This window comes from Pocillopora damicornis, chromosome 4 (assembly GCF_964200805.1).
Source record: "Pocillopora damicornis chromosome 4, jaPocDami1.2, whole genome shotgun sequence".
Lineage (NCBI taxonomy): Eukaryota > Metazoa > Cnidaria > Anthozoa > Scleractinia > Pocilloporidae > Pocillopora > Pocillopora damicornis.
The window spans coordinates 19691150-19700880 of NC_142673.1; the positions used below are offsets into that span (position 1 = coordinate 19691150).

At 35.9% G+C, this 9731-nt stretch overlaps 1 protein-coding gene across 1 annotated transcript; it reads left to right on the top strand.

Moving 5' to 3' along the window:
- Nucleotides 1-545: 545 nt before the first annotated feature.
- Nucleotides 546-9515, top strand: LOC113672133 (uncharacterized). Its single transcript, XM_089204775.1, has 9 exons — nt 546-740; nt 3556-3714; nt 4796-4872; nt 5141-5255; nt 5803-5845; nt 6609-6656; nt 7253-7366; nt 8157-8223; nt 8494-9515. The coding sequence occupies exons 1-9, from the start codon at nt 698-700 to the stop codon at nt 8698-8700; spliced, it is 873 nt and encodes a 290-aa protein (XP_089060901.1). The 5' UTR covers nt 546-697; the 3' UTR covers nt 8701-9515.
- Nucleotides 9516-9731: the final 216 nt, after the last annotated feature.

The following is a 9731-nucleotide window of genomic DNA, read 5'->3' on the forward strand; positions in this document are numbered from 1 at the left end:
TAAAAACTTTTCTTTCAAGCACAACGTAAAAGCCGTTAAAGCCATCACCCTATTGAGACCCTCTTATCTAGGAGGTTCTGTGATTTTTTAGAACCACGATGCCCCCAATTTATCGCTTGACTTGTTTTGTTTTGATGTTATTTCTGTGTGCGCGTTTCATTGTCATTTTTAGATGTGATAGTCCGTAAATGTTGGACCACGTCGAACAGGCAGGTTCACTGATTTGGCTCAAATTTTGCATGTCAACTTGGTTAAGGGTTCTTATCACGAAATGGATATTTCAAAGATTGAAATTTATTTTGAGTGGGAAATTAAGGTTCACGACCATTTGGAGGTTCTATGGGATGTGGTAACCAGGCTTAAAACAAATCAGCAACTATTCCCCTGTGTTTTGAATGCAACATTTTTTTAGAAAAATACAAAGGGTTGCAACGTCTGAGTGATGTTTTTCTTTTTTTTGTTTTCGGTATCAGATGGGGTCTTATAAGAATTTGCTAGAGTTTTCAACATTCTCTTACATCCGGCAAGTCCCATGGAATGAGTCCGTCTTTATCTCTCCCCAGATTTCTCTCGCCAAATGATACAATGTGGTGCTTTCACATAGTGTGACGAGAAGCTTGTGATCTCATCGCCTGTATGACGAGTATCAAATCCTGGGCCGGATACGCCGTACTGAGCCTACTGATTTCGTCCAGAAATGAACCTTTTTCATGGAAAAGAAATCGTGGACGCTCACATACGTGAGTATACATACACAGATTGCAAAAACATTGCGTACATATAACAAACCACTGGCGGCCGAAGCTTTAACTGTGAGATGGTCATCTAACGAAATAACAGCCATGGCAAAATTATAAGAATTTGACATAGTTTGATGCTACACTGGTTTGCAGATTTAATGAATGTAACCGAAGAAATTACAATTCATAGACCCAACGTTTCGACACTCCTGTCTAGTGCCTTCATGTTATATTATGTTATTTCTGCGGTATCCGGAAATGAAGCGGAGCGCCTCTTGTCGCATTTGAATTCAGTAGAGCCGTCGATCCAATTCACCCTTGAGCGTGAAAAGGATCGACATTTTCCCTTTCTTGATTTAAATGTGTCCACGGTAATTTAGAGACAAGTGTCTACTGAGAGTTGTTTTTAATTTCCTTTATACTCTCTTGGGCTCTACTCTCTTTTAATCTCTTCTTTTCCCTCTTGGGTAGTTTATACCTGAGGGTTATTTTTAATCTCTTGCATTCCCTCCTGGGTAGTATAGACCTTAGAGGTATTTTTAATCTCTTGCATACCTTCTTGGGTAGCATATACCTGACAGTTGTTTTTAACCTCTTCTACGCCCTCTTGGGTAGTGTATACCTGAGGGTTATTTTTAATCTCTTCTATACCCTCTTGGGTAGTGTATTACTGAGAGTAGTTTTTAATCTCTTCTATACCCTCTTGGGTAGTATATACCTGAGAGTTTTTTTTAATCTTGTATACTCTCTTGGGTAGTGTGTATTTTATTTTTAATCTCTTGCATACCCTCCCGGGTGGTTTATACCTAAGGGTTATTTTTAATCTCTTTTATACCCTCTTGGGTAGTGTATACCTGGGGGTTATTTTTAGTCTCTTGCATACTTTCTTGGGTAGTGTATACCTGAGGGTTATTATTAATTTCTTCATTACTCTCTTGGGTAGTGTATACCTGAGGGTTACTTTCAGTCTCTCCTATACCCTCTTGGGTAGTGTATACCAGTGTTATTTTTGACCTCTTCTTTACCCTCCTTACATGGCAGTTGTGTTAAATAATATTTGTACTCACAATGATCAAAATGCAATAACAGTGTTGTAAGAAAAAGTGAAGACCAGCTTCTACCCTTTTGTAGTTGATTTTGGCAAAAGTGATGTCTTTGTAAAAGCTAAAAATGCCATTCCAAAATCTTTGCACATAAAAGGTCATTATAAGGATAGTTGCATTGCGCCAAAGCTTGTAGACTGAACAGGGAGACCATCAGTCTGTATTCTCTGGATTATCTAATCAACACAGTTTCTGGACTTTAAAAGTACAAACCATGACCTGTATAGAGAAGGGTTTGTTGGAGTTAGCCTTATTCAGGCCTTGGCTTCGATCATGGAGGCGAAATCAGCTTAACTGATGCCATTTTTTAGGCCATCTTTGAGTTTCTTCTTCTTATGTGTTTTAAATTGTTCCTGTTTGTTTCTGTAATATTTGGTCAGGACTATTTGTGGACCTTGTGTTAACGATATACTGTTGTCTTCTTTAAGACATGTATTGTTTCAACAAAGAAAATGAGCTTAGCATACTGCCCCTTAGGTTTTTTCAAATTAGACCTGTTAATTTTGTATGAGGCTTGTCTCTGGACTCTTGTTTTTGGAAAATGAGCAAACAAAGTAGAGTTGTATCTGGAAAACAATGGGAAATGTAATTATCGGATGTTGGGGTTTTTTCCATTTCATTTGAGGGGAGCTTTATTAACTTTTTTCGCAGGGATTATTGGATGTCCTAGAATGTTCAGCGAACACCTCATGCCACCAAGAGGCATCAAACCTTGGCTTGAATTACTTAATATGCATATTAGCTGGCTGCACATTGAATGTGCAGCCAACTAATTTGCATAAAAATTTTTTTCCAATACAAAGCTCATCATGCTACAGTTGTCTGATTGTCGAAATTTCTTTAATTAAGGTTACAGTTGTAAAATTCAAAATTGTAAAAAGGCAGCACAAAACACAATGTCAGAAAATAGCGTGCAAACATGAGATTATAATGAGCTTATTATAATTATGCAGAAGCGAAGTGCACACATCAAAGGGAAAAATAATTTATTCAAACCCTGCAAGTGACATTGTGTGTTTGGTCAAAACAACTGCATACAATCAAAACAATAATATACAATGATATTTTCACATCTTTAAGGTGCAAAAAAGTTCAAAGTCTGGCTAAACAGTTCAAGTAAACTAAACATGTTTAGTTCCACATATTGTCATGACAATTTTTTTTTCATTCAATTTGTCCTAAAAAAATTATTAGATTTGGTTTTTGTGATATCCAGAATAGTCAAGGTCTTGGTAAGGGTTATCAGCCTACCTCGACCTTGGTTATTTTGGATATCACAAAAACCTCATCCAATAATTGTTTATAATCATGCAAAGGATTCACAAAATGAGGTTCTAAAATGAGGTTGTATTTTAAGTAAGTGATCTGACTGAAATTTGTTTTCCCAAAACTGGGAGCTTTACACAACACTTCAAGCCTTAAAACACGGCAATGAAGGAGAAAGAAGCAATTTTTCACAGTACAAAACAAGTGGACAATTGAGTAATGATTTATGATGACTGGTTTTTCTTTAACTTCCAACTGATAAAACCATGCAAGTCTTAAAATGTTACAACCTGCTGTATGACTTCTAGATGCAGGTCATCAAATTGACAACCTACGCTACAAATTTATTTCCTTATTTGCTTTAATTTTTCCTAGTCTCCATGGCAATCAAAATGGTTGCAGTTTGGATCACAGTATAGTTAAATAAATAATTATTTTTCTACCAGATTTATTGCCATCAGATAGGTATTACTATCCATGGCCTCCTGCAGAGCTGACTGCCATTTATAGACCATTCTATTTGAGTGACCTTGAAGATGCACTCATTCCATCTCCTGTGAGAAAAGTGGTCTTTGTCCAAGTCAATGAAACCTACGAAGAAACAGGTATATTGGAGAGCTTTTAAAAATGATGCTACCTTCATTTTAGTCGATGAGTTTTTCATACTGATTCTTTTAATACATTTTCAGTTTTAATAATTTCATTCCTTTCAAATGTTCATGATTCATCTGAGTCTTGATTTATAATGATAATAGGAATGAGTGGAGTCCAATTTTGTCTATAATCATTAAAGTGATTAACAAAATCGGACTATTGTGAAAGGGGAATCTGATTTTTTAGTCAGGAGTTTGATTACAGACAGAATTGGACAACACAAAGTCCTGATACCAATTAATTGAAACTATGGAACAATTTGAGAAAGAAAGTAGACATCAGTTATAGGTTTCATAAGAAAACAATTGTTAACTTGGTGAAATGCATGACAGCAGCATGCACACATGATGCTTACTGTCCATGTATACAGGCATGACACATCAACTGTCCTATTACACTGTCCAATGACAAGCATGGTGCATACACAGTGTCCTGTTGGTGCTCAAATCTGGCTGTTGATAACCAATCATGTTTGAGAATTTTGTTTTATTTTTGCTTAATTCTGTTGACATAAGATGTGCTATTAGATTTGCAGTGAATGTAGCTGTTTTGAAAATTCTTGAATGTTTGATGTTTGTGTTTAATTTCAACTTGACATGGCTCTAGCTGGTGTAGTTTTTTCTACTCTACACCTCAGAGTGCATCAATCATTGCTTATGAATGAAATTTTCTTAAGTTTATTTGAATGCACTTTGAATTGCAATTTTCTTTTCCCTTCCCCCTTGTTATGCTTTTTGTATTTACGTGCAATGCTTGCGATTTAAGCAATTAGCTAAAACCAGTCGTGTTAAATACAGGGTAAACATGGACTTTTTTCAAAGACTCTAATGTTTGGTATGATATACATTTGATAACTATTGTTAGAGCATCTTTTTTTTTTAAATAATCCTTCAATTTAATTATGTCTGACTCAATAATGATTTAAGACCCACAAATTCAAGGTAACTTCAATATCTCATAACTTCATGTAGCTTCAGGACATTTTACATGTAATGTCGAGGTTAAAGTTTATTTATGACTTTTTTTAAACAGACTGGATACTAGAAGTGGCCAAAGAAAGTTCAACAATTGTTGGAATTGTTGGATGGGTTGACCTTACCGACCCAAAGGTAAATCTCTCTAGAAAATATTGATTTACCAGTACTTGACTTGGCAAACTATAAAATGTTGTAATATTACCCACTGCAGACGTGGTTTTGATCTTAACTTCTGACCAAGGTTTCTAAAAAATAGAAACTTGTTAATACTGGACAATAATCTTACTTGATTTTCCAAAACTTCAGTGTTGATCAATTTGATTTTATAGAAGATTATTAATTTCATTTAACATGATCAAATGAGAAAAAATTGGAAACAGTTGATTTTCAATTTTTAAAGGTTGATGCTATTCTAGACAATTATATGAAGCATCCAAAGTTCAGGGGGGTAAGGAACATCTTAGAAGGAGAACCAGATGATTGGTTGGGCAGAGAATCTGTTCAGAGAGGTTTAGGTATGTCAATGGTCATTTAATACCCTTAAGTAAAGCCATGCAACATGGATTTTTTTTTTTTAGTTTTAATATTTGCCAAGTTTGTGGGTTGTTATTAATATGCAAACATGTGTCACAGCAGACTGGAAAAATCAGCCCCCCAAAAGAATGATTCTGCAAAATTTCCAACTTTTAGGGCAATAAAAAAATACCAAGAGGTCTATTTGATTATTTAATTAATTTGGTAGGCACAAATGTTCCAAGGCAACAGAATTCAGTGATGTTTCTCAGTGAATAAAGTGAGTTGTTGCTCCATAAATGATCAAAGTTTAAAATATCTTGTTTCCTTCCTTGTCAATGCTATGCTGCTTAATAAGAAAATGTCAAAAATCAAAGTCATCTCAAACCAAAAAAAGTTATGTGTAGTGTGCCATTTGGGTTTTAGGCACTGAAAGATAATTTTAAACTTCCATGCTGTAATCTGCTAATATTAACTTTTAAAGTTGAAGAGGAATGGATTTATCATGCTTGACTTCTACTTGTACTGACTTTGATTCTATCCTCTCAGGATTTTTAGAGGAAAGGGGACTGACATATGATTTACTTGTAAGGTCAGTAGACATTAGTAATAATTTATTTTTCACTGTAGTATCCCCTGAGTCCTCTTAGCACTTTTTACTCTCATGACTGACCAAAAGGAAATTTCCCCCACAATATTGATACATTTTTCAGAGGAAAGATAATATAAAGAAAGAAAAAAATACAAACAAGGATATTTTTTGGTTGATTGAACACAAAATTCTCTGATTTAAAATGTTCAAAATGTTATGGAAAACAATTCAGAGAATTTACATCTGATCATGTTAGTGAAAAGGTTAACCCTTTAACTCCCAAGATCTCATTAGTAATTCTCCTTAATGTCTGCTATACAGTTCTTGTGATGTTAGTTTGGAGAATTTGGTATTGGATCAACTTTTAATCCCCTAACTGATATTTTTCTTTATTCTTATCACTTGTCTGCTTGATATTGTATCAATATTGTAAGGAGAAATTCTGTCTCGGTCATTCATGGGAGTTAAAGGGTTAAGACATTCCAAGGTTACACTTTGGAATGTTATGACAGTGATAGCAATGAATATTTATGTTAATGAAGTAATGGTGGTGATGAGCTAACAATTTTGGTACATGTCATATCTGGTAAATAGCCCCTGGGTAAGGCCCTGGGTAAACGTTCCACCTGGCATGCCACATGACACACTGATTTGCATAAGTTTGTACTCATGACCGTGGTCCTGCTTACTATCAACCAATGGGAACTGTAATTACCTAAGAAATCACAGAAATTTATTAATTTGTTTATTTCTCTTCTCAAAGGACAAGGCACTTGAATTTGGCTAATGATGTGGTTCAAAAGTTTCCAAAGTAAGTTTTGTCATAAATTTATTTTGTTTTTTTAATGGTTGTTGTTGTTGTTGTTGTTGTTGTTGTTGTTGTCGGTGTTTTCCTCATTCTGTACTATTCACTGTTTTCATTTTTTTTTTATGTAGACCAATAAATGTAGAAGCATTCAATAATTTGTCACACTTTTCTTTGCCTGTATATAATCTTTTGATAAGAGGGTCAATTTTATGTTACTTTACACTCAAATGTCTTTGTTAATGATTTGGGTGAGGCTGTTAGTCTGGCAAGGAAAGGAGGGAAGCTGTATGCAGGAGTACCCATGAGAGGATTGGACTAAAATGTTCAAAGGAAGCGCATCTCAATCCTGCTCAGTTTTATTGATACAAAAAAGTCAAACTTGAAAACTTTAATTATAACAGAAAATAACTGAATATGATTAGACTAAAATGTCAGCTCAACTTCATGGTTAATACTGCCATTGAAAACCTTCGTCTCAAAGTCTTTTTTATCGGTAGATTGACCTTTTAGTGAGAGGAAGTACACACAGGAGGGTTTACTAACAGATTTTGTGGAACAGCATTCACTTTTAAGCTTTCTTTTCTTTTTTCTAATTTTAGCCTGAAGTTTGTTGTTGACCACGCTGCAAAACCAGAAATTAAAGAAGGCAAGATAGATGCCTGGAAAAAGGGAATGCAAATTTTGTCTCAAAATCCGAACGTTTTTTGCAAAATGTAAGTAAAGCTTGTAAGTGGTTATAGGTTGCGCTCCTACCAAGTATATTTAATCAAGAGAGCTGTCTTCCCAATTTCATTTACGTTACTGCGATATCCCAATGTCTGACCATTATTCGTGTTGTTGGGTGGTGCTTGAAGTTACGTTAAAAACTCTTAAACAACTTTGCAGTCGAACCAGGTCAAGTTTAACATGACTGTGCTACTCCTCACGGACCCAGGTCCATGGAAACTGGGTTGGCTTCCTTATCTCCCTCCGGGTGTAGCCTACCTACCTTGCCAGAGGGGGTAAGTTTCGAAAGAAACTGTGTCGCTGCGTCGGTGGGAGGGTATAACAGGGTAATTTAGTCTTATCAACTGTGTTAATAACGTAGATTGGTCACCGTAAATAATATAAAAGCTGACGTTTGAGCGTTTGCCCTTCGTTAGAGCGAGTCAACTTTAACACTCTTTATAGTGGCCAATTTATGTTATCAACTCAGTTGATAATACTGAATTACCATACCTGCCCATGCTAGGCTCGTCATTGACTGTTCCTCTCCAGTTGTCCTTGAAAGGTTCTTGATTAGGGTTCAAGGGTGTTTAAAGTCTTGAGTCAAAAGATTCAGCCTCAACTAAGTAATGGCCCTACTGCAACCTTATCAATCTGCAGGACCAAGTTGTTCAAAACACAATCAACACTCATACATTAGATCATCATAACAAGGCAACGCACAATTACTTGCTCGGTAAATGCAACTTAAAAGTGTGGAGATACTTGAACACTGAGGTCTTTATCTTACGCTTGCAGATCGGGGCTAGTGACAGAAGCTTCTCATGAAAAATGGAAAATTGGAGACTTAATTCCTTACGCACAGGTCAGTAGTTAATTCTTACATGTAGAAACATCTCATTCATTCCTTGGTGGGCACGATCAACACTTCAGTTAATTGCCAGGCTTCTAGGAGTTGAATAAGACGGATACCGCGCCTTAGCAAGGCCAGGGACTGAACTTCTCAAATTTCGCTACGACGCTTTAATTACCATTATCTATTTATGGTTGATACTTGATCACATAATTCATTGCACAGTGCAGCTTGAATTTCTTGCTTCGATTTGTGTTTGTTTCGTCTTTCCGTTTTTTTTAGCACGTGACTTCTGTATTTGGAGCGAACCGATGTATGTTTGGCTCTGATTGGCCAGTTTGCACGATGGCGAGAGATGCATCTTATCATCAAACCTTTCAAGCCTACCTGCAGAGTATTTCAAATCTAACGGAAGAAGAGAAGCAGGCGATTTTTTGTGACAACGTAGTGAAATTTTATGGAATTAGAGCTAGTGGTTATGGAAAATGAGCAGATTTACGAATTTAATTTTTGTACGTAACGTGCAACGATAATGTGGTCATATCATCACGGCACCCCTGATCAAGAGATTTAAGCCAACATTTACACCAATCTGTATAATATGAATATGGAATCTAGAATTATAAGAATTATACTTAACGTGTTATTTCTACAATGTGCCTTCAAAACTGCTTGATCACATGTAGAAAGCTGCTTACGAACTATTACGATCTGAGACGTCTATTTAAAGCTAGAATGCCATCTTTGATAGTTACCAAAGAGAAATCAACTCCATGTGGATTGTAGTTTCAGAACAACGGAGATTTCCAATTAGATTCATATGGTGAAGTCATTATTCTTCCTAACTCGCCTTTATCCTTCAGTCTTTTTGGTGGTGCTGTACAAAACCGGGTCTAGGTTCACCTATGATAGTTTGCCATCACGCCAGACTCGTTACCTTTATCAGCACTTGACCAAGATAAAATTTCTCCTTACAATATCATCACAATATCAAGCAGACAAGTGATGAGGATAGAGAAAAATGACAATTAGGGGATTATTAGTGGATCCAATACCAAATTCTCCAAACTAACATCACAAGAACTGTCTGTCAGACAGTAGGAAGAATTACTAATGAGATCTCGGGAGTAAAGGAGTTAAGGTTACTTCCCACCTTCAGAGGCCGCAAAAATCGATTTTTCTTTTATTTGACTAAACTGAATTCAAACATTCAACCAAACATTTCCATAATAAACTATCTGAAATCTTTAAAAGCACCCGAGTTATTTAGAAAAACGTATTTTCAAATAAAAGTTAATAAATGAGGAAGGTGTCAGACCAGGGCGAATCCCCTGGGGAATTTTCGCGTCAACCGCTCCTGTTGGGGCTCGATTTTCATCCTATTTCCATATTTTGTTTACATCGCGCACTTTACAAAATTACCCCTTGGAAGTTCTTTGTTTATGGAAAAATCTTTGCTCGTAGAAAAATCAAAACCGGAAGAAAAAGAAAACAGGCTATAAGAAGAAAGACAGGGTACC

Coding starts and splice junctions, on each gene's coding strand:
- LOC113672133 (XM_089204775.1), top strand. CDS start 698: ATGAACCTTTTTCATGGAAAAGAAATCGTGGACGCTCACATAC. Junction 7,367..8,156: donor CCGAACGTTTTTTGCAAAAT/GTAAGTAAAGCT, acceptor TTACGCTTGCAG/ATCGGGGCTAGTGACAGAAG. Junction 8,224..8,493: donor ACTTAATTCCTTACGCACAG/GTCAGTAGTTAA, acceptor CGTTTTTTTTAG/CACGTGACTTCTGTATTTGG.